The sequence below is a fragment of the Cebidichthys violaceus genome, unplaced genomic scaffold, assembly GCF_023349555.1.
Source record: "Cebidichthys violaceus isolate CVI_PGR_0920_01 unplaced genomic scaffold, fCebVio1.0.p SCAF_8, whole genome shotgun sequence".
Taxonomy (NCBI): domain Eukaryota; kingdom Metazoa; phylum Chordata; class Actinopteri; order Perciformes; family Stichaeidae; genus Cebidichthys; species Cebidichthys violaceus.
In genome coordinates, this window is record NW_027176964.1 from 10494954 (window position 1) to 10521703 (window position 26750).

A 26750-nucleotide genomic window follows, 5' to 3' on the forward strand; every position below is an offset into this window, starting at 1 on the left:
GACATGTGTTTCAAAACCAAAGCATGCATCTAGATGTATTTTATTTTAAATATGTTGTGATTAGACCAAATATAGTTTACAAGTTGTCCATTACACAGAGATCAACTTTGGAAATGTGCACTGAATAATATAAACGGCGTGATGGAGGAGGTACTCACATCCTTTACTTGAGTAAAAGTAATACCAACAAAATGTACAAATAAGGTATCAGCTAAATTTACTGAGTATCTAGTACACATAAGAGCGCAGAATACTGATGAATAGCTGGTGTTTCATGAAGGTAGGGTTCATTGCAGGACTGTTATATTAGACTGCATTCATTTTTAGAAAGGTGTAGCTAATAAACTGGCAACTGAGTGTACTTTGTATGAAATGGTATAAGAAATACTCATGTCTTCTGCTTAAAGGCCGAACACACAGGCACATTGACACAGCTGTTTTTCATTTATCTTGCCTTATTAGACCTCCTTTCAAGACCGCGTGGGCGTTTACAGACCACGCTCCACTAACAACTCCGTCACTCTCCTTGTTAAAGCAGGACAATTTGCAATTTTTATTGTTGTTGATGTTGGTGCTGGGCATTAAGTTTGGTGACCTTTTGTAATTCCCAGCATTCAGCGGTTCCATCAACCTTCAACCTGAGCGGAGGTCTAATCAGCCTGAATTAGACCTCCGGCCTGAATAAGTGAAAACACCTGTGTGAGCCTGCAGGGTTGTAGTCCTGCAGTAGACTACGTAGTCCTACCATTTAAAATGTACCTAAACTAGAGTACCTATTGGTGCAGAGTGTTCTATTATTATGTACTCTGTAATTATTTAATTATAATTACTGATGCATTAACAAAGGGGAAGTATTTTAATAATGTAGCTGATTTTAACTACTTCATTTGGGTTAATTGTTTAAGAACACAGCATCATATTTAATGAACTGATTATATGTTGTATTTGTAAAATCTTAATCTGAAAAGTAAGCACATAGAGCTGTATCTACAAATACCTCAAACTTGTTCTTAGTTACTTTCCACCATATTCTGAATGTCACCTTTATTATACAGTTTTTATCCAGTTCTGCATATGCATGAATGTGGTTTTAAAGTTTATTTTATAGACTCATCAGATATCACACATAATAGATTTGTCTTGAAAACTACTTTGCTCGTCTACAAGGAAAGTTGAAAGCTCATGGCGTTAAGTATTAAAAGGATAGCATCAACTATATATGTTGTCGTAACAGTAAATTGTTACAATGGATCAGCAGGGAAAATGTGAATCAAAGCAGAGAGAACAAAGTGTCTTCATAACGGCTCAGTGAACTGCCGTGCATGAGAAGAACCAAAATAACACTCCAGTAAACATGGAATAAATTGCGAAAATGGCAAAACAAGATTTTCACTTCCCTCTAATCATGATGTGCCACAAACTGTTTGAGGACGGGTGCTCCCTGAGGAGATTGTTGTCAGGCTTGTTTTGTCACGTCCTGCAATGTAAAATGTACCGTGTAGCTGGAAAACACCGAGCAGTAAGCAATGCTAACTGTAAATCAGGCCACGGCCTTCTGTTGCTTGCTGAAACGTTTTTTTTTCTGTGTAATGATACTGATTTGAAATTGAGAGGAAAATGCAGGCTCCAATAACTACGTGGCCGCTGTTGCATCCCAGCAATTTGTTGAGGAGCAGAAAGATGCCCTTTAAATGTCATGTGTTAAAAGGTCAAAACTGGATGTGGACGCAAGATAAACAGTATTTGTTAAATGGCAATAAATCATCCACAGAAACTAACAATACTTGGGCTTCATGATGATTCACATCTTTCCTGTTAAATCGCCGAGAGCAGTAGCCTCGAAATTATGTTGTGTCATCTGTGAGACATTCAGACGAACCCGGTGCTCAGACTTGTGCGTGGCCTTTACAGTGAATGAGGCACAAAGAAATGGGACAGTCATTCACAGAAATGATTATAATGAACTGGACCTGCAATCATATCTGCACACCCTTTGCAGACATTCCCATCTGTCGTACAGTATGTATGACGCACTCTCACACGGCAGCCAAAGTAAGCTTGTCTCACCATTGTGGTTTTTTCACCGAGTAGCACTGGGAAGGCATTTCAGGTAGTCAATCTTTATGCCACACAGAATCTGATTCCCATATTTTGTCTATTTTTATTTTTCTTACATTTGTATTTTAGCATGAAATGACTTGTTACACTCTACTTCTTTTGTCTACCCTCTCATCAAGGATCATGTATCTTAATTGCATTAAGATGCACAGTATCATGTATCAAATAATAAAAATAATAAATCTTGTCTCTTGACAGTATAATCTCCAGGATTAGTGTTGCCTAACAATTCTTATAGCTAAATCCAGCTTTACTGTTGCTATGGATGACCACATGAACTTGGCAGCAAGATCAAAGAAAATTCTCCAAATATGGACTCGATACTTCATACTGTAAAATGCTACTTTCTCACGGCTGTGAGAGGAATAGTTTGACATTTTGGGAAATATGCTGTTTTCTATCCAAGAGTCAGACAAGAAGATTAGCCTACCACAACTCCGGAGCTATAGCCATGAGGCGATTAGCTAGCTTAACTTAAAAACGAGACGGGGAAACAGTTACCCGGACTCTGGTCAAAGTTTTAAAAAATATGCCTACCAACAACTCTGAATTTCAATAACTAACAATTTATATCTTTGTTTAATCCATTTACAAACAGAAATGTAAAAACATGTAGCCTACATGTTGTAGCTATATGTTGACAAAGTAGTGACACAATAGCGTCCTTCACACCAGAATTTGAAATGTACCAAAAAAAACAGATCAATCATACACAGTGGCAAATTTGATCTGTGTTAATTTTCCATGCTGACTTTAAGTTTGCTGTTTTGACAATGATGCCCTTTTAAGGGAACAAAGAGCCCGAGGAGAGTCCAAAATAGAGCAATATTAGCTGTGTTGTTGCCCAGAAAGCTATTGTGGCTGCCTAGCAGTGAACGTTAGCTCCCCAGCTATAGTTTAACAATTAACCCCCACCACCAAGCCTCCAGATCCACATATTGTGTGAAGACGTGTGGATTAATCTTATTGTGTCTTATGACCTGTGGTTGTCTTTTTTATTTTGTATTGTCATCCCTTTCCAGACCATGAGTTTGCCAGAGAGCGCTAGCTAGCTGTTTCCTCCTGCTTTCAGTCTTCATGGTAAGATAAACTGGCTTTTTGAGTTGTGACTTGAAAATAGCTCTCATGTCCAAAACATTCATGTTACAAAAAATATTTGTGTTTTTGAATCACTCCCTCTATAAGATATCATAGCTGTAAAAAAAACAGTTATTTTCTACTTCTAAATATTTTAACTTAGCTCTGTATCTTTTATTCAAAAGTTTGTCTAAATGTCTACCAAACTAAAATTAATTATACCATATTACCAGAAAACCAAGCCTTAACTTCACACAGTCTTGATGCCAATCTAGTCACAGATGATGTACGATTACCATCTTTTAAAGGAATGTTCCCAATGCACTGTGTAAAACTGGTCAAAAGTATATTCTAAAACTACAACATAGGAGTGTCTGGAAATAAGTTAGTACTAATACTAACTGAAAAAGTTTGCTTGTTTTTTTAAATTGACTTACAATTATCACTGAGAAAAATATTGCTTGAATTTGTGACAAGAATGTAATTGAGTAGGTTTTAACAATAGTCCATTTCCGGATTTTTTTTTACTAAAGAGTATAAAAATGGTTGGGGTTGGTGTAGCAGACAAAATAAATTTGAATGCCTAAGTTCAGCTGCAACACAGCTAACAAGCTAGCTTCCTCTATTTTGGACTGTCAAGGGAGCTTGCTATTGACTATTTTCCAACAGACAATTTCCAACTTCCGACCTCCAAGCATTCCAGGTGCAAACATAAATGAAAAAACCATGGCTGTCCGTGACAAACTGATGTTTCGTTGGCAACACACAACTGAATTCTCAGCAGTGCAGCCTCCACATTTTTTGGGCATTTTTAATATTTGTCTGAATATCTATTTAGCGCAGAGAAAATAACCTTCAGATATTGTTTACCGTAACCAGCTACATAATTACACTGGTGACATATTTCTACATCAATTTACTTGCAGAAGAGGTATTAGTGTGATAGTATGTATTATTATTATTTAATTAAAAACAGGCAAATATACTTCAGGTTGACTTTTAGTTGATGGTTGACCATTCACACTGTGCACTTCCATTGTTGTGTGATGTCAGACAACTGCTTCTTTGTTTTTTCCGAGTTGTCTGGAATGCAGCATTATAACATTCATGATGGCTCTGTTCTGAGTCCCTGTAAGCTGACACATTCATTTTAATATTTACACCTGTGCCTTTCCTACTCTGACATGTCAATACATTTTCATTGAAAAAACAACAATTGCTCAACGGTGCAAATTCGTGGTTCAAAATTCACTAAGTTGTACATATTGACTTCCTCGACTCAATGTTGGTGCAGATCACTGGCTCCATTAGTGCTAGTGAAAACAGATGGGCGTCATTAGGTCCTTTAAGCATTAAGGGGTGAACTGTGCTGAAGTCAATTACATTCTGGCTTCATTTAGACCTAATGTGATCTATCTGGATAATTTGAGCATCTGATCCACAGGCGTTTAGCCAGGCTAAAAGCTGCTATATTCTTTGTCCTATAGTTTTATTTATCAAGTTTTGATATTTGTTTGATGTCTCCATAGCATTTTAAAGATACATTTTATTTGCAGATATTTAATGTGTTTGTTGCCGTCACATTAGTTTGTCTGAATGTTATTTTTTATTTTGGAAAGTAGTGCTTTTAATAAAATAGATGCTTCATCTCAGTTTTTTGTCTTCCAAAAAAATAGTAGACCTTTGGGTGACATTATTTTGTTGCAGGTGTGCTGTAGTGTAATCATCAGCAAGCTACGAAATTCGAACACGAAAGTGCAAAAGTCCAACTTCAGGAGCGTTAGCTTGCTGTGAGGCTGCAGGATGTATTTGTTGTTTTTTCCCTTTTCATATAAATTACTTTTGTTGGACTTTCCAGAGGTAAGATTTTTTTTTTGCTCCTCTCCAGTTCTGCTCACTTCAACCTTTCCAATATCAACCAACATCTGCTCTTTATATAGGTTATGGGTGCCACCACATCAACTTAAAGCATTTTTATTAATAACAATAGAACACACGATATCAAAGTAGCACAAAAGGAAGAAATATAAAATATTTTTGAAGGAATATATACAGTTACGTATACATACAAAATATATACAATTGAGTTCAATATCAGTACCATCTGCGCTGCAAATCCGTCACCCCAGCCTCAAGACTCATCTCTTGCTGTCAAGGTAGAAATACTCAGAGGCAAAGTCCTTCCCCTTCTGTTGTCACCTTATTTTGGCAAAAAATATGTACTGTACTGTGAGAGAGAAATATCTTCGTCTATATCAATAATGCTATATTTATTCACATGAATGTCTTCTTTCTTGTCGTTTGAGTGTGTGTGTGTGTGTGTGTGTGTGTGTGTGTGTGTGTGTGTGTGGGGTGTGTCCTCCAAGGTATAAAATATTATATTTACTATAGTCTATGTAGAGCTTTATTTCATTAGAGGGACAGTTCAGGTTATGTGGGTTTGGAGACAAAGCGAGAGACATGTTCACTGGGAGATGCTGTACCAAGTGTAGCATTAAAGCATTTGGAATCAGTAAGCTAGCTAGCTATCTAGCTAACTGGTGGACATTTAGCTAGCTGATAAATCAGCGATGCTATAATGCTACACTGGTTACAGAAAATGAGCCGAACTGGTGGCCAGGAGTCTATCGATTCCTACAGCTTTGTTGTACAATATAAAATATATCAGTCGATACACCTCTTGTGAATTTTGAGTCTTTTAAAAAAAAGAGTCTTAAAAAAAGTAATTTTTTATCAAGTGACTAAATGAGACTATAAAACTTCATACAGTGGCTGTCAGGTAATGTAAAACGTGAAAGGTTCTTGGAGCATTTGTTTGATTATTTTGTTCTAGTTTACTGTAGCTAGAAAAATGGCGGTGCAACATGGCGGACTCCGTGAAGAGGACCTGCTCCCTATGTAGATTTGAAAATCTCATTCTAAGATGGAGGAAACATGATTTTTTGTTTCTTGTAATAATAAACAAATGAAAACGTAGTCATATTATAATCAATATCTGCTAATAGATCACCAAAAATGCTACACATTGGCCCTTAAATACCGGTACAATGACTTACAGAATTGAATACACATTTTTGATTGGAACATGGATGTGTAACAGATTGATAGTACATTTTTCAAACATGCCAATTCAACAACTGTAATCTTTTCCAACTTCCCCAGCTGCTTTATACTGCATGTTGTACGTACATCCAATACGCCCCTCTTACCTAACATGGTTCTGCAAATTCTATATTTTATTACAGCTTTGGAGGGTAAAAGTTTCCACTCCAGTCAGCAATATCCAGGCATCTGTGAATGCACCGAGCTCACGCTCGTTGGCTCTTCATCTGCCTGAACTGGCGTTGATTCAAACTGTCCCTTGTAACCTCAGTTAGATAAGAGGTGATGCTGTGCCAGTCTGCCATTCTCCGCCTCTTGTTCTCACAGGTTATAATGAAAGGAAGGGCATTTTTCCCTGATAACTCTTATTGTTCTTTGATGTGGATAGAAGAGGATGCTTTTTATTCTGGCAGCCATTTCAAAGAAACCTTCAATGTTCATCCTGAGTGGAATGTTGCTTCAGGCATTTCTTAACTTTTCTTCTTCCTTTCTTCTTTCTTTTCGGTGTGTTTCTCATTCAGGCCGAACAAAGGAGTCCTACGGTTCAAACATTCCATGAGGCTCTTGCCTCCTTTTTTAAAAATATTTAAGTCGAGCAAAGTCTAATCCATCCACACCCTTATAGGTGAGTGACACTAGCGAGGTTGGAGAATACAAACACCCATCACAGACATAGTGTAGCAGTCTAAACACCTCTTCGACCATGATAGAAATTCAGTTGCTCGTAGAAATATGTAGCTTTTCTTCAATATTTATGTCAGAACTTGTGGTGCCCCGATGTTGAATCCCTGTTGGACTGCGCCCACATGCATGAGGTGGATATCTCTGGTATCACACTTGTTGTTGTCGTCCTTTACTAACTATATCACACAAGTACACTTTCTTTATTTTTCCTTTATTGAACCAGGTAAAGGCTCATTGAGATTCAGAGAGATCTGACCAAGAAGGTGGCATTAGTAAGCACCATATTCATATATATGCATGCGTTTAGCAGCAAACATTGTACTGCATTGCTTCAATAGAATACAATTCAAGTGCAGAACATGTCTTTAAGCCACCTGTCTTTGAAATGTTTCATTTCTTAGAAATAATAATTCTAAGAGCTGGTTTACTTCATAATAGAAGAGCTACTTCATGATTACAAGACAGATATAAAAAAAATATAATTACAGGGACACTTTGGAGAGAAAGCTTTACAATAATGGAGGTTAGTCTGGGTGGTTCTTGTCTCACTGAGTGAGGAGAGGAGTGGAGGCGTTCTTCTTATGGGAGGACTCTCGGTTGAAGCATTCCTGTCATAGTTTCGGGACACCTCTTCAGCTCGTGCATACGTCAGGTCTGCTCAGAGTGTATAAAAGGAGACGGGGACTCCAAAAGAGGGAGAACAAGCACTCGTTAACCCACTGCCAGGTTGGCTGTGTGATAGAGATTTCTTTTTTTGGAAAGATAACTTCAACTTCTGAAGATGTGGAAAGTCTTTTTCGTTGTGGTCCTCTGTATTTCACTGGTGAGGAAATAAACCCTGTTCATTCATAAGATGCTTCTTCGAGGTTGTTATAAGAGGACCATTTTTGGAAGCAAACGTTGAAATTAGAAATGTCTGTTTTCATCTCAGGTGTCAGCGTTGTGCCCGAAGGACTGTCGGTGTCCCCCTGACACCCAGAAGTGTGCAGCGGGAGTCAGCCTCGTGCTGGATGGCTGCGGATGCTGTAAAGTTTGCACACGGCAGCTCTTTGAAGACTGCAGCAAGACACAGCCATGTGATCACACAAAGGGACTGGAGTGCAACTTCGGAGGGGGATATAGCTCTGCTAAGGGCATCTGTCGAGGTGAGTTGTTGTCTTCCCTTCTCTTTGTTTTTTTTTATGTCTTTACTCACTTTGCCTGTTTACTCTTCTCATTTCAAACCTCACTACTTTCTCCGTTTCTCTAAAACAGCCAAATCAGATGGAAGAACATGCGAGTACAGCAACAACATTTACCAGAACGGTGAAATCTTCCGTCCAAACTGCAAACACCAGTGCACTTGCATGGACGGTGCTGTCGGATGCGTCTCCCTCTGCCCACATCAGCTCACGCTGCCCAAACTGGGCTGCGCTCAGCCCAAACGGGTCAAGGCACTGGGTGGGTGCTGTGAACAACTCGTCTGCCCCGAGGAGGCAAAGACGGAGAGCTCTGCGTTGAAGAAACACCGGAAAACCCACGGCAAAGACAGACCGTCTGAAGACAACCGAGCTAACAGGAATGAGTTGGCTCCTGCGTGGAGAGGAGAATCAAATTCTTTACCGGGTGAGCAGTTTTGTACAGTGTCCAGTCCTTTCTGGTCACATTGCTAACTTATCTAACAGGGAGCCAACATACAAGGAAACGTATGTGAGATAACACTTCTCTTACCTTATTTTTTTAATCTCTGTGCAGCTTTTAGAAGTCACCCAATGGGCCACATGTTGGTCAGAGGAGTCAAGTGTGTTTCTCAAACCACAGCTTGGTCACCCTGCTCCAAATCCTGTGGCACTGGAGTGTCCACCAGGGCGACCAACAGCAACAGCCAGTGCAAACTGGTGAAAGAGACTCGGCTCTGTGAGGTCCGCCGGTGCAAAATGACCATTACAAAATTAAAGGTATATTCCACTTTTTTAATGTCCCATTTTGATGATTTCACAATATGGTGGCCTGTGGTCTTAGCATGGTTTGTCGAAGGAAGATCTGAAACATAATTCATATTTTCACGTGCTTTTGGTGTTTTTCCCTCCAACAGAAAGGTCAGAAATGTAACCACATAGAAGAGGCCAGCCGTCCAGTTAAACTGTCCCACGCAGGCTGCCGTAGCCTGAAAAAGTTCCAGCCGAGGTACTGCGGGTCCTGCTCAGATGGGCGATGCTGCAGACCTCACCGGACCCAGACGTCACTAGTCCAGTTCCGATGCAAACACGGCGAGATCATCAGAAGGATGGTGATGGTGATTCAGTCTTGCAAATGTAACCTAAACTGCTCCGGCAGCAACGAGAGGACACCTGCCCGCTACAGACTTCATAATGACATCCACAAACTGAAAATGTAAAGTTGTGAACAGAAGGTTGTTGACTCAGAAAAAAATGTGCACTTTGTGGTTGCATACATCTGCAGGATGAATTTCTTGAATGTGTTGTTCATGATTTTGCTTCATAACATTGGAGCCTTGTGGTTTGCTTCTTTTTGAAGCTGTTTTTTTTACATTGTGAAGATTGTTATTTTTCTAGTTAAATAAATATGTTTTCTACACTTTTATTTTATACACATACTTATCATATTTACACCTCCCTTGACGAGACATGACAACATGGAAATGACGTACAAACTATGGCAGCTGCTAAATCTACACATATGTCCCCATGTTTCTGTTGATTTAATGTATTAAAGTTTATTTATAAGAATTAATATTCCACTACTTGTTATATCCAATGATGGGATATTGCACAATAATATTGTAAATAAACACATAAAACAGTGCAATTTTCCCAAATAATTTCTTTTTGGGGCTTGCAATAATCTGAAAAAAGGAAATTCTCGGGGGCCTGTTGTAACAGTTTTCTAGGAAATGAGCTACACTGTTTCAACTGCATCTAGCTGACCCACTTCAGAAACAACCTCCATGCCACTGAATAGTTTAGGGAAAGAGTTTAATGTAAACCTCAGAGTGGATTCCCTGCTGTTGGACAGATGCTGAGCACAAGCTGCAGAATTTTGTTTTATGAAAAAGTTTTAGGGTGGCAGAGAATAATCTAAACTTTGCACAGAGAAATGTTACACGCAGAACTAACAACAATTCTGAATTTTAAAATGCGTTGCTCTTAATATTGAATGCGACACAGTGAGTGGTCTTCTCCATCCAACATCATACATGAGTTAGACCAGTGTGTGGGACCTTCAGAAAACCATTTATTATATGCTATAGTGAAGCATTCATTTGTTTATGAAAATTGGTCCAGCAGTCTAGAATTTGTAAAAAATAACAAATAAAATAACAAATGCAGCTCATTTAAGTCTAACGAGCACATAAGCTCAGGGTGTGTCCATCACGGTGATGAACTGTGATACCAAACAAATTGCCAGAAGTCACATGTAAGCACATTTTCCAGCAAACGGCAGAGAAAAGCAAATTCCCAAAGTGTGATCAATAGAATTACGTAAACGGGCAAGACCAAGAGGGCGAGAACAAGAGCAAAGGGAAAAAACAGCAGTACTGACGCAGGCAGCCGTGAAATGGTTCCATCCCCTGACGGAGAACACAACAATAGAGCTTTGTCTGTAAGAGAACTTGAGAGGAGAACTGCTCACTCGGGGGAATACGACCACTGCAAGAACACATCAAGTCTGGTAGTTTGTGATCATAGATACAGTATGGGACCACAAGCAGAAAGAGAAGACCTGTACAACACAAACATAGGTCCGTTTTTAAATCGTGCTTCTACGCCTCATTTAAAAAACTTCCATTACAACTGTGTGAAAACAACCCAGCAACAGAGTTTAAAGCTGTTTGGAAACTGTCTGGGTGTATCTCAGCAATTATGTTTGCAGCCCTTAAGGCAGGAGCTTCACAACTGACAGCTTAACAAATGATTTTCTGCATCATTCATCTCAGTCCAGCTGAGACCACAACATCAACACAGTAGAGGAATAATGAGGATTGGAATGGGAGCAAAGTTGGCGCATATTTTTTAATATTGGAAAACATGGTTTATTCTGCCGCAGGTAAACTTGGCGGGGACATATGCACCCACATTTACTTAAGTTATCAAACACTACTTTGGTAAACATTGCTTCAATAATGAGGTGAAAGTACAGCTTTAAAATATAAGTTTGATCTGGAGCCAGTTGCAGAAAGATAGACTTAGTCTTACACTTGCAATACATTTTAACTATTGTAATGTAAGACTGATGCATAGTGCATTGTGGGTAAAATGAAGACACTTGACAGAAAATATAAGCTAACAAAATAGTTCCACCTAGTGGCACATTCTTTTTGTCCAGCTGGAAACACCTTTTGATTTTTTATTCAATTTAGTCCAAGGAATATCAGGAAAACAGTGAAGAAATGCCTGTCACAGTTAATCAGGGCCTAAAGTGACATCTTAACATTGCTTGTTTCATACAACCAACAACCCAAAACCCAAAAGTATTAAATTTGTAGTGAAAGAAAGTCCTTACATTTGTGTAGCTGGTGCCAGGCCTTACTCAACAATCTAAGATAGGTCTAATGTTTGAGGAGTCTTAAAGCTGAATTTATGCAACTGGCTCCTTAAGACACAGTAGCACCAAGAGTTCACAGTCTAACAATTGCACACACGTGAGAATATCATGAAATGTCTTTTGGGACACAAACTAAAAACAGATATCAAAACCTCAACACAAAAACAGTGGATTTCAACTGATATCTGGGGGGAAGGGTCCCAAATTGTCAGCTTAATGTAGAAATAGATATCTAAATTCTTACATCTATTCTCATTTTTAAATAGACCTTATAAATATTACAATACACAAATAAATAAATAAATACAAATGTTAAAATGCAAACAGATTTTATCATTTCAGAAAATACGATGATCCAAAACAGGATGTCTGCAGTCCCTCATCAAACATGGTCTTATAAGAGTTTTTGAGGAAATCAACGTAGTTCTGGATGCTTTGCTTGTGGCTCTCTGATTGGTCCAGGCTGAGCTGCAGGTCCTTCAGATGCACCTCGAACTGTTTCTCTGCCTGCAGGTTAACAAACGCACAGTGAATTTCCTCAGACATTTGCTAGACATCAACACACCTCCATGACGGCTGTTTGCTTCATATGCTCACGTAGAGCACGGTACTCACGGTGAGCTTGTTCCGGCGAAGAAGTCGCAGCTCGTTGTCCCTTCTGCTCCTCTCGGCTTCCAGCTCCAGGATTTTGGTCTGAAGGGCCTCTTCTCTGGAAGCAGCCTGGTCTTTGACCTTCTTGACCTGGACATATGGGAAAAACAATTACTGTCACCATTCCTGGGTGCCAGATGTGTATCTGCAAAACACCTATAGTGCAAAAGTCAGGGTGTTTATAACAAAAAAAAGAGATAATGTGATGTTTATTGATTGCTTCTTCCTCATGTCCCACTAGACTGTGTCTGAGCCGTACCTGCTGTTTGACGTCTGATAGAGCGGCCTCCAGCTGCCTGCTGAGGGCCTGGCACTCTGACGAGCGTTGATCCAGCTGCCGGTTACTGTAGCTCAGACCTTCCTCCTGACCCGCGAGCCTCCGTACCAGATCCAGGTTCTCCTGCTGCAGCGCGTCCATCTTCCTACAAACACAGTAAACCATTTAGATTTTATAAAATCTGCACAAAGGAGACGTAAACAACAGACACGAGAGGATGTCTTACTTTCGGAGAGAGGCCACGTTCTCGTTTAGCTGTGAATTGGCGTCATGAATGGACTCTCTCATTTCCACAGATGACCTCAGCGAGTTCTCCTGACTCTCCATCTGTACATGCAAAATGTAAAGTTCAGCGACTGGAGCAGAAAGACGTCACATCACTCGCAAAACTGCATAAAATAACACAATCTTGCAAACACTAAAAGTGCAGGTTTCTAGACACCAGTTCATCATTGCTGATGGAACATGTGAGGGATTGAAAAGGACTCTCACAGCACAACATCGCTCACAAATGGCTACGTAGATACGGATGGAACCTGATAGTTTCCATTGCAATCAGAGAGGCTTTTTTTTAAATCACAGATATCAAACTCACAGCAGGACCAGAAAACAAGAGACGCGGACAGACACTGTACTACCGCCTAGTGGTCAGATGTATGGAAATGACAGCCTTTCACATTCTGACTCTGCACACCTTAACCTGCAGTTGCCTAACGGACTCTGACATTTCGGAGCACTTCCTCTCCGAGCGTCGCAGGTCGTCCTGGCACTCGAAGAGACTCCGCTCGGCCGCGCTCAGTAACTCGGGGTAAGACTCCAGCTCGTCCACGCGCCCCTGCAGCTCCCGCCTCACCTGGGCTCCGGAGGACGGCAGACGGAGCAGAGTGTTGGGAACAGGAAAAAATATTAGCCCAACGAGTCAGCACACCTCTCAGAGAGATGCTCACAGACGGGCTTTAATACTCTAAGGGTGCAGAATGTGCCAAGATCTATCTTTAGACTGAGCTCATAGGTGGAAGTGTTTTGCTGCTCAGAATTACTGCAGGAAGTTTGGTAGTTAGAAGGTCCAGGAGCAACAAATGTTACACAGCAAAGAAACATCTAACAGCTCACTGATTCAATAGCAGGAGAAACAGTGCTGCAGAGCTGAGAATACTAGAAGAAGCACAACAGTACTGTTAGAATGTTATGAAAAGAACAAAAAAAGAAAGAAATTAGTCATCTTAAGTATCACATATATTGTTAAATAAATAAAGACTTTTCCACATCAAGAGTTCCAAACTTTCATAAAATATGAGACTAAATGTACTTGGCAAGCTGGAAGGTTACCTTCTCAACTTCTGAATCTTTTCCATCTCGTGTCTTCTCGGTCTCTTTTAAGAGATTTGCATATTTCATCCTCAGATCATCGAACTCAGCTTGAAGCTCTGCAGCCTAAGACAAGAAAGAGAAGAGAGCGATCAAACCTGCTGCATCCTTCCCTACAACGGAAAACTGCAAACGATGAATTATTCATACAGCTATTTCAACGGACCACAATGAAGTCTAAAAACTTGTTGGTATCACTTTGTGTTCCCCGGCCAGATGTCCAATGTTTCCCCCGTGTTTATTATCATCTATTCATACAACAGAAACATATACACTGTATACATTGACTATAGAGTGAATTATCTTGATTGTTCCAATTTAAATACTGATCTTCCAGATTGTAGTTTTGAAATGAATCATAGACAGAGTTCTTGAAACTATAAAAAGTAAATGTTATAATGAATGTGCTGATTTCTACCTGGTGTTGGCCCTGTCCCACTTGATGTTTCCTCTCCTCACACACAACCTTTTCTTCTGTCAGGGCAGTCTCACAATCAGCCAGTTGCTGCTCCAGCTGAGCAACAGAAGCCTTCAATCAAATGAACATCAAAAGTCATTTTAGTGGTAGAAATAAAGAAACAGAGAGAGAATGTTTTCATCTTTCTTAGGAATATGACACACACGTGCACACACAGACAGAAATGACAAGTTATGGACAACATATTCATGCAGCAGCTGTTTTACTTTTACGGAAATGATTCTCACGTGCAAGCTGTTTGCCACCGTGTACCTTGAGTGTTGCATTGTTGACGTGGAGATCTCTGTTTTCGGCGATGAGTTTTTCGACACGTTGCATCACAGTTTCATTAGCTGCAGTGAGCTCATCCTTCTCCTTCTGCAGCGTCGCCGTCATGTCGACAATTTGACTGGATTGAAAATACACATTTAAAAATTCACAAGGGGAAAACTGGTTGACGTGCGTGCTGATTCCCGATATTACAGTGACCAACCTTTTCAACAGCTCTATGTGAACGACGAGTTTGTCTTTCTCTTCTATCTCGCGCTCTTTCTGTCGTCTCCTGGAGTCTCTTCCTAGACGGGCCTTGGCCAGCTGAGCATCCTGACGGCAACCAAGGAAATAAAAGTCAAAACAAGATCCTGAAAGATGCAACTGTGCGCAGAGAAGAAACCATTTTTTTAAATAATCAAATCATTTTGACTTCTCACCTTTTCCTTCAATTGCGCATAGCATTTCTCAACAGCGGCTTCAAATCTCTCAGCTCTCAGTTTCTGAGCTCGAGTGGCTTTCTTCAGAGACTCTTTGTCCTGTGCTGCCTTCTCAGTCAAAGAGGTAATGGATCCCTTCAGATCATCAATCTCCATCTTTTGCTCGGTCAGGGTTCTCTCCACAGCCTGAGGGTAAAAAACATTAGGATATGCTAAAACGCTGCACATTTTCTTTAAGCAGTTTGCCAAGAGAGAAGTAAATGTCTGTACCCGTAGCTGCACGGTCAGTCGGTTGTTTTCGGCTTCTTTGTTGCGCAGCTGGCACTGCAGGTGAGCACGAGTCGCCTCCACAGACTTGGTCGTGTGAAGTGCACTCTTGATGTTCTCCTATGAAACCATTATAGACAGATGCTTTAGAGTCTGCATTGCAAGCATATCTACATGGAAACTTCTGCTGTGTTTACCTGCTCTTCTCTCCGCAGATCCATCAGCTCTTTAACTTTTCTTTCTGTCTCACCCAAGTCTGTCTTTAATTGCTTCAGGAGAAAAAGTACAGAAGTCAGAACATGATTTCAGATGGGAATTATTTTATTCTAATAGGGCAGCTGGTCTCATACAGTATATGTCTTTATATCTTTCAGTTGTCACATTTATCTAGTAAAAAATGGGGCTATGTTGATGGACGACCCAGCCTTGACATTAAGTTGACCAGCTCTTAATTGCCAGTATAACATTAACCTTTTTCACAGACTAAATATTAAACAGGTTGCCGCCAGTTTAGCACACATTTGTACCCCTCACAATTAAATTAAGTTATTTCCTTTGAGTCACTGCATAAATGTAAAGAAACACACCTCATTTTCCCTCTCAGCCTGTGAGATCTTCTTCACTAAGATGTCCGTTTGGTGGTCGGATTCAATTCGATCAGCCTAATAGGAAAGACATGAGTTATCGAAAGAAAATATGACAGAAATATACAAACACATTTTCAAGAAACAAGAGTGTTTTGTGTGCTGGTATGAACTTAAAGTAATTACAGCACTACTACTAATACAGATCCATGACTAACGATCGTGAGCAATAAATAAAGTGGAAGTATTGTAACCAACCTCTGCATCTTGGAGCTGTTTCAGTTTCTGTCGAACAGACTTATTTATTTGTCTAAAATCCTCCAACTTCTCCAGCAAAAGTCCTCTCTGCCTTGTAATTCTGCGCTTATCAATGGCAGACTGTCTTGAATCCTTAATAACAAGAGAAAAACAAGTTATAGAATAATGGATCGTGAATGGTTTCCAACATGGAGGGCACATGCTTGAACTCAACTTGGTGTATGCCAAAATTGCAAATATAACATACAGAAAATCCATCTTCCATGGCGTCTTTAAAAGACACTAGTTGTATGGCAGCAGAGTTGGCCGCTGCCTCTGCATCCATCAGTGTTTTCAGGAAAGGGCTTTTTCCACTAAAGGAAAAACAGGAAGGAAATGTGTCACGCTGTGGCTGCCGGTGAGTGGGATGGTTAACCCCACAGGTTAGCCCATCATGTTCCAATGCATTATAGGAACTCACCAATTGATGTCAGCCTCTGGGGGTCTTGTGTGGAGACTACTGCGTGTTCTGCTCCTTCTCCCCAGCTCATGGGAGCTAACTAGATCCAAACAGCTCAGAGGGACATCCTCCCTGATAGAGCTGAAACCAAGACTGGGGAGTTCATCCTCTGGAGACATAGATCCCTCTTACCACTGACAAAAACAACATAGAGTGTAAGTTAATGTTAGCACACAGAGGAGGGCAGGAAGTAAGTTCACACTAACGTGACTTCTTAAAGTATTTATGCACATTATTAAGAAGGACAGTGAGAGTAGGTTGATAAGCAAGCCAACTAAGCCTACTCCTTATCAATAGACAGTCCAGGTTAAGTGGCTGTTAAGCTAAACGTTGCACTGCAAATATTATGTCAATGCTACCAAACAAATGCAATGACATCTGCATTATGGTTATTACAACTAAAACATTACAATCCCTTACAAAACATTAGGATTACTTACGCTTTCGCCTTGTGTCCGTTGAGTACTAACGCTACTACAAACTGAAGAGCCCACCCCCTCTCACAACATCAAACCTGATTGGTTAGCGCTGACGCAACGTAATGACGTCTCCTTATTTACTCACTGTTGATTTGGTCCCTGAGGACAAAGTAGGCGGTACTAAGTATGATTAAAGTTACGAACAGCCAATAAAAAAAAAGAAAGCAAGTTGAAACCATAGAAACGAAAAGGAAGCTAGCTAGCTAGCTAATGCTCGGCTAGTGGAAATGTTTAAAGCAAAAATACTCTTTATTGGCCCCAACGAGGTACGTAAATGGCTTTCCTCCACAGCAGCGTAACGTTAGCCTAGTGTTACTAGTCAGGTGTCGATAGATACAAGTGGTTAATAATATATTAATAGTTTTAATAGTGCTGCATGCATCAGAAACCTAGCATTAACCGTGTGTGTGTTTGTTTATGTTAACTGAGAAAGCGTGCAGTGGTGAAATAAATACTATTTTAAGGTAATTCCTACTTGTACATTACATAACTCAAGTATTTCCCTGTTATGATACTTTATACTTTCAACTACAGTCACTCCACTTCACGTATATGACAACTTTACAGGTTGAAAACTACCTAACATTAGGAGAATAAGTAAATAAGCTCCACCTCGACATTAAAATGCTGAGGTTTTAGTAATAATGATCTAGTATTACAATGCACAATAACACTGAAAGATGTACTTCTCCATGCATTATGTTTACATTCACTTATGCTTGAAGTACATTTAGGTAATATTACTTCCATACTTGTGTGCTGCATGGCTATACACAACTTTTAACTTCAGTAAAAGTAGCACACATGTATCTGTCTTGCAGGAAAAGGTGTAACTAATTACATTAATTATGACTCTGTTGCCTTTGGGGGTTTCATTAAGTTGTCCTCCTAAGCCATGACAGCATAATACCAGAGCCCTGCAACTGGAACATGTAGCCGATACAGAATACATCCATTGTTGTTAGTGATGTGCTTTTCCTACTGTAAAAAGTCAAAATGGCTGCTGTAAAAACATTCATGTTTTCAGTCAAATTAACTTGCATGTGAAAAGTAGAAAGTCATGTTAAAGAGGATTTATTTACATTCTGATTGTAACTCATATCACTTCTAAAATCATGTTTTTCAGAGTGGGAAAACAGTTCTTGCTAATTTTCTCTCCGACACAGTAGAAAATGTGGACGGTGAATACAGACCTACTCGAGGAGTAAGGTACAAACCCTGTGTCCTCTTCACTGCTGCACAGTTCACCCAAACACATGACATCCCTGAAAAGATGGAAATGACACGATCTAACAGGCTGTTTAGGGCGTCATTTAAAATATATGTATTACTGGCGAAAGTTACAAAAATAAAAAAACTGCTTTCTACTTTTTCAAGGATACTGGAATTTGAATCGCAACCTGAAGGCAGTGGTGACAACGCAAAATGTGAGGTTGAACTTTGGGACTGTTCAGGAGATTTTAAGTAAGTTAAACATCAAACATTTTTAATGAGCAAAGGCTTAGATGTTATCACGTCCCACTTTGTGATACTTAAAAGTCCCGTTACTAATGATTGGTTTGGTTTTCAGTGTATAAACACCCAAATGTAGATACAAAATATATTGTCTTCACACAGATTTGAATCGTGCTGGCCTGCAATGATAAAGGACTCCAGTGGTGTGGTGATCATTTTCAATCCTGATGCTCCCAATCACCTCAAAGAAATAGAGACGTGGTACTCCATGTTCATCGCCTCTCAAGGTTTGCAGGACAAACAGTGTTTACTGATAGCTCATCACAAGCCCGGCAGCAGAGTAGAAGACGGACGGCTGCCTTTAGGTATTTCCACTGCAGGCCCTCCTGAAGCAGTAGTTTTGAGTTATTATTACTCTTTCTGGGCTAACATGTTCATTCTTTTGATGCAGCCTCACATTTGGGCCGACTGGCACTAATTCACTCCAACCTGGAGGACGAACCGGAGGATGCGAGGCAAGCTTTCTGCAGATACTTGGGAAATGTTGTAAATACGATGTCGGAAAGTCGAGAGCGAGAGGAGATGTCCATCATTACATAGCAGCAAAATCTGTAACATATGCAGCTTAACAAGGATGTATTTTGTTGGCATCAGTAATCTCTGTTAAAGTCACATTCCTGAGCACTTCTCGTTATTAATTATACATCTTTGCTGTCATTCAGCTGTGCATGAAACATCCACCTTGTAAACACTTCAGCGAAATATTTTCCTACAGTTTGGTGTCTCATATTTTGTATGTCGTTTGTGAATTAAATATAACTCACTCCCGTTGGAAATTAATACTCAAGAGAAACCAAGTATACTTCTATGACTATGGATATTGTTTATTTGAAAATGTGGTGCAGGTTGTTGAGAATGAGACGATTAGAAGTGCAAAAGGAGAAAGAACAGTCCAACATTTAGACATTGTATCCAATAATGCCTCCTTTGCCAATGCACTCTCCAATGAAGAACCACATCAGCACCTCGGTGGCCACGAGTCCATTCCTAAAGGCATCCTACAAAACAGAACGAGACAATGTAAATCATTTAACTCAAGACAACTGATTTAATGACATTCTATAGATTTAGAAAATGAATTATGGTAGTTTATATTTAACTGAGGCCTGACAATGTAACATGAAAGAAGTGCAAAAAGTCCCTTTCCATGCATACAATTACGCACTACCAGTCACACACGACACACAATGGATAATATACACACACTAACATAATACATATTTCATGCAATTCATTGCACTTGTTGAATATGAAGTTTGTGTTATTGTTAATGTTTGCACAAATTACTTGTTTTCTGGGTATTTTTCTGCTCATTTTCCACTGAACTAACAGACGGCATTTAATCTTTCTACACTGGTAGTTTACTCATGAGGCCCACTAGGTTTACTTTTACTGTCACATTACAGTTATTCAGTCATTTCTATTGTATATGCAGATAAACTCAACTGTACAACTGGTGTAAACAACAGGACTGGACAGCCAAGGGGCTGCTGACCATCTGATGTTGTGAACTTCTGTCAGATCCCAGAAAGATTTAAGGCCTTCTGTAAGACAACATGCTTACTGTCTATACAGGGTGCAGCTCATTGAAACGGCCATTTTTCCATCTTTATTTTGTCGGAATGACTTCAGGGCATTTACTGTTACTACAGCTACTTCCATTATTGATGATTTGGTTTATCACTTTGAAATGATCCATTTAGTGACTAAACAAATAAACTTCAGTCAATAACGTCACAAAATATTTTTAAAAAGCACTTCTCAGATCCTGAGGTTGCATATTCAAGCATGCATTGTCTGTCCAACAGTCCAAAAAATGACAGATATCCCTTCATCACATCAAACAGAGCAAGGCAGTAAATAGTCCGAGTGAAGAAGCTGAAATCAATCAAACCAAGTGTTTGGCATCATATCAATATTCAAAATTGTTTTATGACAATGACTTCAGATAGAATTGTTCTTTTCCCTAACGGACCAAGAAGGTGACAACACGTAATTACAGACTGGATTTCTACAACAAACTAGATTATAACTGTTCTTAATTCATGCCATTCAAGCCACACAAAAATAAAACAATGTCTACACATATTGCTGACCACTCAACTCATGGTTCTCACACACACACACACACACACACACACACACACGCACGCGCACGCGCACGCACACAACAAAGCAAGTCATTCTGAAACTTGCAGGGACTGACCTTTACTGTTGTTTGTCCCAACCGTCCTGACTGCACGCTCTTGATAAGGCCCGATGCGGCCTCTATGGCTTTGGGGATCTCAGCTGGGGACGGTGGGACGAGCTCCACGCGCGCATAGTGCCAGAACGTCGCGAGTCGGGGTTTGGAGTATGTGACGGCGGCTGCAATATGTAATAAGACTCAAATAAGAAACTATGTTGGAAACGACATTGGCTAATGCACAGCAAAGACTCGGAGCCATTTCATGTTGTTCTATGACAATCTGTCGCAGTGGTCGATTCATGTATCGACACCTGTGTTTGCCAAAGGGCACACAGAAGCTGTGATAACGTGACCGAGCTCGTGCTACACGGTGTTCTCCACTTCCTCAGTTTTATAATTGGTTAAATAAACTTACCACCGACTAAAGTTGGTACTTTTGCAACGAGTTTCTGAACTGCCTGAGCCATAATGAAAAGAGAGAGAGAGTCCAGGAAGCTGGATAGAAAAGTGGCGTAAGAGGTTTCCGGGTCGTTGATTTCAAAATAAAAGAAGTTAAGCGAAAAATGCGGTTGATATATTTATTTTCAAAATAAAATGGCTTGAAAACACAAGTTATAAATTCAGTAAATGAAATATTTCATATATGAGGCAGGTGATTGGTTTGGACCAATTTATGTAGTCTGAGTGCAGCCATACAGGTGCTAAGACAAACTGGACCATCGTATCCATTATTTCATAAAGCAGGCAAGTACAGCAACCTTATTATAGCTCATTCAAACATAGAGGCAATTAAAAGTATGCAAGACAAAGACATGTATGAAACTGGTATTTAAAAATACAGTAAAAACAAAATGAAGGAAATGAAAGTTCAGTGCCAATCAATCAGATGGCACAGGAGAACAGCAGGGAAGTTAAAGAGACACATTTAAATCAAACTAAGTCAGTAAAGTAGTTTAATAACATGGCGATTGTTTCCCTTAAACCATTGTTTCAGGTGTTCAGAGGAACAGGGTTTTAAAGGTTTTCAGAAGAACTAATTTGTTAAGACATATAAACTACCACACACACACAAACAGGCCTCTATACTGTAGTTTTTCTTCATTACAAGTCTTCCATGAGGATGACATCCACTGTATGAAAATCCAGAAATTGCGTCACAAAATGCGTTATTGTTGGAGTGTATGTGTATTGTGTCAAAGTGAGAGAAAGAAAGGAGTGAACCGCAAAGACAAAGTGTGTGTACAACACGGATGACTAACTCATTACTCACTCTCTGGCTCAGCCCGCAGCCCACATTAAACACAAAAGAACTGGTGCTGTAACAATGTTCGAACACTATTGCAGGTTAGACCTGTATTTCACAGCAAACTACTGGTCCCTTCTGTTTGATTTACAGTTTGAAAGAAAATGTTAATTTGCTGTACAAGATACAATATATGTGAGAAGACTGTAATTAATGCCTCCTCATCCAACAGGAATATTTAAAAATTTGAAAGATAGCTGTGAGTGTTAAGATGTTCTCACCCCCGTTTCCAAATCCTTGCAGAGTTCAATGCAGAAACAGGTCTGAGAGCAGCTTGCCTGCTGCAGTAAACATGAAGTGTAATTCATTTTTCAAAGGATTAATCACTAGAGGGAGCTCTCTAATAGGTTACAATACCAAAAGCATTTAGCGAGAGATAATGAACAGGAAACGGCCTTTGCTTTAAACACCAATATATGATAAACAACTTTTTGTTCTGCAAAAGAATATTTTGATTCCCAGACTTTTATATTTTATTATCATGTCTGTTGTTGCTTTACACACTTTTATGGTCAGCCCATTGAGCTTATCTGTAATGAAATGTGCTATAAAAAAAGGGTTGGCCTTGCCTCAAGGGGGAGTTCTTCATCTAATAGAGACTTGGGTGGTTTCATAATTTCTAACTGCACAGACAAAACATTGTTTGAACCCACAGAACTTTATTTTGAGCTCAACTCAAATTGCCACATTTTCCAAAAATACCAAAAATGTCAGCCTGAAACAATAGCAGTGATTTTTTAAAAGTATAAATCAATATTTGGACCTCTTTGGCACAATAGCTTTGCATGAATTAGTTGTTTTGTTTTTCTCATGCACTTGCACAAGGACAAACGTGCACGTGAATACAAACAGGTGGCGATGCCATACACACTTCTGCCAAGGGCTTCAGAAATGTAACTAATTGGCCAGCAGAGAAGAAGACTGCAAGCTAGCAGACACGAGTGTAAACAATACAAGGTCTAAATCCTTTTATTTTTATAATAGTTTATGAGGAAGGAAATATATTACACTTGTTTTTTAGACCTCACAGAGACACACAATGTGTTTTGCTGCTTTAATGCACTTGAATGACATGACGGTGAATCAACCTTTACATCTTAGTCTTGACTGTTACCCCAAAGTGTTGAACTATTTATTTAAGGTAAGAGCAGAATACATTGGAAGACAAAACATTCATTTGCAAAAAATACATAATTACTGGCTTTTGACTGACACATTCAAACAGAGTAACTTTCTGAAAAGTGCGTTAGGGGAATTAACTTAAAATTCCTAAATGAAAAAAAGATAAGAAACCAATTTTGAGGAGCATAAAAGTCGTTGTGCCCTCCAGATATCCACATGACCCTGCAGCACAATGTTCTTCAGCGGTGATGTGTTAGTTCTACACAGTGAATACAGAAGGACTGTGTGAGTCATAGAAACAGACCGAGACAAATCGAAATATACATAGACAGACAAGGAGACAAAAACAGACGTGAGAGGAGGCTGCAGTGACTAAGTAAATATAGCCTTTCATGGGCTAAGACGGCTCGTACAGGCCACAGTCTATGATACAGGCAGATGAGATTAAAACAAATTACATCACCGCCTCGGCCACAAACAGACATACATTTGGTGATACAGCAGATGTAATCAGTCTTCGTCCTCCGCGGTATGAAGGCAGATTAGGACATCATCCAGTTCCATGTGTGGGTCAGTGAGGAAGTGTAAGGATTATTGCCGAGAGTGAGATGATGAAGTCATTTGCTTTAATCTCACATGTAACTATACTTCCGAATTTGAGACCAAACAGATTAGTTCATCGCATTTGTCTTTCTGTTTTTTCTAATTATCATCTTCATCCTTATCAGTGTTTCTCTCTCGTTGTCTTCTGTCTGAGACATGTCCAGATAGTATCTCGTGTCCACATATCCTGACTGTTTGAAGATAATTCAGAAACAGACTGCGGTTTACAACTTGTATAAAAATTTATCTTGTCCACGCTCTGATTAGATTTTGCTTCCCCGCTTGCACATTTGTTATCTGTGGTCGTGCAGCTAGAGAAGAGGATTATTGTGTGTATTTGAATATTGGATAAAGCTATTAAACTAAAAAATGCCCCAAACACCACAGGCAGAGTTCATTCCAACCTGCATGTCCATTTGTGATCTGATCAGCCTGCACACATTTTAATGTGTGAACAGGCTCCCTGACTTTATTTTTTTTGTCAAGTGACACCTTGTGTCTGTGACTGCATGGTTTTCACTTGAAGCCTTAAAGCTGCTTAAATCAATACTTTTATATTACAGAGGATTAAATGACTATATCTGAAGGGGTGATGAACTACAAGCTTTTAAACTAATACGATTGATCTTTGTTTTTTTGGAGTCATTTATTATTATTAAAAAATGGTGTTAGATCCCTCACACCGTCACTCGTGAATATATAAGAAACACAGGCTTTGAGAGAGAACATTATCAGACATATTGATTTCATCCTGAATGTTTCACACTAAGCGACAGACTGCTTCAGCGCTCATTGTTGACGCCGTGTGACGATGCAGATGCACCGCACCATCTGCAAACAGCAGATGACCCACTGTAACGTCAGCAAGACGCTCTCCAAACCTAAACTAAAGTTGTCAGTGAATGTTGAGAACCGGAAAACGCAACAGATTGTAGAGTCGAAGCAGAAATCCCAACTCCTCGTTTTTCTGTGGATGGTTGAGTGTGTTAGCAGCAGTAATGTGACCATTATATCAGACCACAGGAGCAATAAGAGTTATGAACCTCATCACGTAGGTATTGATTTACAGATTGATCTTTGTTATATTACTTATAGCCAGAGGCTCCAGGTGAGACAAGCAAGCTGAAATGCAGTCTCTCCACAGGAGCTCAGCAGTGCTGAGGGCAATTAGAGTCATTACGTCTTTACAGTGAGAGAGCCAAAGTGATGTGGCGGGTGAGTTTGTGAAGAGACCGCTGTGCAGAAACACTGAGGGGACCCATGTCACTGCTACAGAAATAGATAACAGGAGTGGGTTATAATGATCAGCACAAGGTTTTCTTCCACAGTAATACCCAAGCATTACATTTAATGACAGCGTGATCTCAGCGTAGTAAAGCTTCATTTAATGCAGAGAACCCTGACCAACACTGATAGTGGCTAATATGGTCTGATAGCTTCCTGTGTCTTGGACTCTGGGGCTCTCCGTAAACTCAAAGGTCTGCAGAAATAAAGCTCAGGTGAATAGTTTCTTCATTCTTGGAATACATTATTTCTCAGAATGGGTGTTAAGAAGTTCTTATGACCGTTAAATGGAGTAAAAGCATACAAGCTGTTGACAACCCACTTATCACTGACATTCTCTTCTCACGGCCACAGTTCATACCTTTTGGCCCGAAGGCATCCCTTTTCAAAAATCTGTTTGTGGTAAGAATCTTTGAAATATTTTATCTGTTGAGGCAGTTTACACCCTTGAAGCCTTGAAGCCATTACAGACGACACACTTGGCTTACGTCTTTTAAAGTGCAGCTCATTCCTTACACACTCTTCTGTCAAGCTCATGGAAGCGGTCGCGTATATAAAGCATTTTTCTTTCTTTTTGAGCTGCCAGTCATACTAATCGGTGACTGTATGTGTTGGCTGCTCGGCAGATGATTCATCCCCTGGCAGGTAAAGATGTCGGGGAGAAACCTTTCCCTCATTGCAAATGCATTTTCTCTGCAACATCCAAACACGCTAACCCATCAGAAATTGCTGTATGTTAAACTCAACACTTTTAGCACTGACTTACTCATAAACACACACTATAAAAGGAGAAGAAGAAATGCACTTGCCTAGCAACTTTAAAGCTACAAACAACTTCTAATGCTCAACGTAGGATAAACATACTGTAAAGCAGGGATTTATCTCTATAATATTACCCTCACTTTTTCAAAAATAATTTGAAACAAAATACTACGGTGTATGAAACACAGCCCTTTGCAATGAGGCGACCTATTGACTGCTGAAACAGTCCTGCTTCACTTCGCTGCTACCAATGCTGTTGTTCAAATCACACTTATTAACCTTGCTTACTACAATCAGTTATGCGGCTTTATGATGGCTTTTGTGGAGGAATAATTGTGTCGTATCAGCTGAGGGCCAAAAACAAACTTGAAGCCTGAAACATGCACTTGAAGCTTCAGATTTATGTTTTCCTGTGTCCTGCTGTCGGACGATGTTTCAGACAACTCTTTTAAAAGTGATTCTTCTGTGATCCCTGCTTCACTTCACCGTGCTTATAAAGCCAGTGTGTAGCTTTTAGGGGGACTCTATTGACAGAAATGGAATATAATATTACTAAGTATGTTTTCTTTTGTGTATAATAGCCGAGCGGCAACATCTGGTGCTGTACAAAATTGCAGTTCCTCAAATGGCCACTTGATGTTGGCTCAAAAAGCGAGTCCATCCCCATAGATGGTAAAATGCCAAACAGAAATGTTTACAGCCTGGTGTAAAGTACGGTTTTCGTCATATGCCTGTTTATAACAACTGTTCGTGGACGAATTTGTATGTAACTGACCTGTTTAAATTATATATATAATAATTATATATATATATATAAAGTTTCAGTTTCAGTTGGTTGCGATCTGCAACATGCCGCCAAATCCTTCACACTGGACCTTTAAGTAAGTGTTACCTGTT

At 39.7% G+C, this 26750-nt stretch overlaps 4 protein-coding genes across 5 annotated transcripts; 2 read left to right on the forward strand and 2 right to left on the reverse strand.

The window, feature by feature from the left end:
• Positions 1-7729: 7729 nt before the first annotated feature.
• On the forward strand, positions 7730-9622 carry LOC137892818 (CCN family member 1-like). Its single transcript, XM_068738205.1, has 5 exons — positions 7730-7804; positions 7913-8126; positions 8236-8586; positions 8716-8918; positions 9056-9622. The coding sequence occupies exons 1-5, from the start codon at positions 7763-7765 to the stop codon at positions 9356-9358; spliced, it is 1113 nt and encodes a 370-aa protein (XP_068594306.1). The 5' UTR covers positions 7730-7762; the 3' UTR covers positions 9359-9622.
• A 1357-nt stretch (positions 9623-10979) lies between these two features.
• On the reverse strand, positions 10980-17107 carry LOC137866174 (outer dense fiber protein 2-like). 2 transcript variants are annotated; one of them, XM_068701899.1, is made up of 17 exons: positions 17038-17107; positions 16559-16731; positions 16346-16451; positions 16099-16230; positions 15844-15918; positions 15454-15525; positions 15260-15376; positions 14990-15175; positions 14773-14882; positions 14553-14688; positions 14241-14351; positions 13784-13888; positions 13149-13307; positions 12681-12781; positions 12437-12599; positions 12142-12267; positions 10980-12033 (listed from the first exon to the last, which is right to left on the reverse strand). In XM_068701899.1, the coding sequence occupies exons 2-17, from the start codon at positions 16714-16716 to the stop codon at positions 11860-11862; spliced, it is 2031 nt and encodes a 676-aa protein (XP_068558000.1). In that variant the 5' UTR covers positions 16717-16731; positions 17038-17107; the 3' UTR covers positions 10980-11859. The 2 variants fall into 2 exon arrangements, with proteins under 2 accessions (XP_068558000.1, XP_068558001.1); XM_068701900.1 differs by lacking the exon at positions 13149-13307.
• A 144-nt stretch (positions 17108-17251) lies between these two features.
• Positions 17252-19388, forward strand: ift22 (intraflagellar transport 22 homolog (Chlamydomonas)). The gene is made up of 5 exons (XM_068701746.1): positions 17252-17342; positions 18203-18285; positions 18454-18540; positions 18694-18896; positions 18983-19388. Exons 1-5 carry the CDS (start codon positions 17304-17306, stop codon positions 19129-19131), a joined length of 561 nt encoding a protein of 186 aa, XP_068557847.1. The 5' UTR covers positions 17252-17303; the 3' UTR covers positions 19132-19388.
• A 1-nt stretch (position 19389) lies between these two features.
• On the reverse strand, positions 19390-21300 carry LOC137866087 (ATP synthase subunit g, mitochondrial-like). Its single transcript, XM_068701747.1, has 3 exons — positions 21195-21300; positions 20798-20958; positions 19390-19589 (listed from the first exon to the last, which is right to left on the reverse strand). The coding sequence occupies exons 1-3, from the start codon at positions 21244-21246 to the stop codon at positions 19491-19493; spliced, it is 312 nt and encodes a 103-aa protein (XP_068557848.1). The 5' UTR covers positions 21247-21300; the 3' UTR covers positions 19390-19490.
• Positions 21301-26750: the final 5450 nt, after the last annotated feature.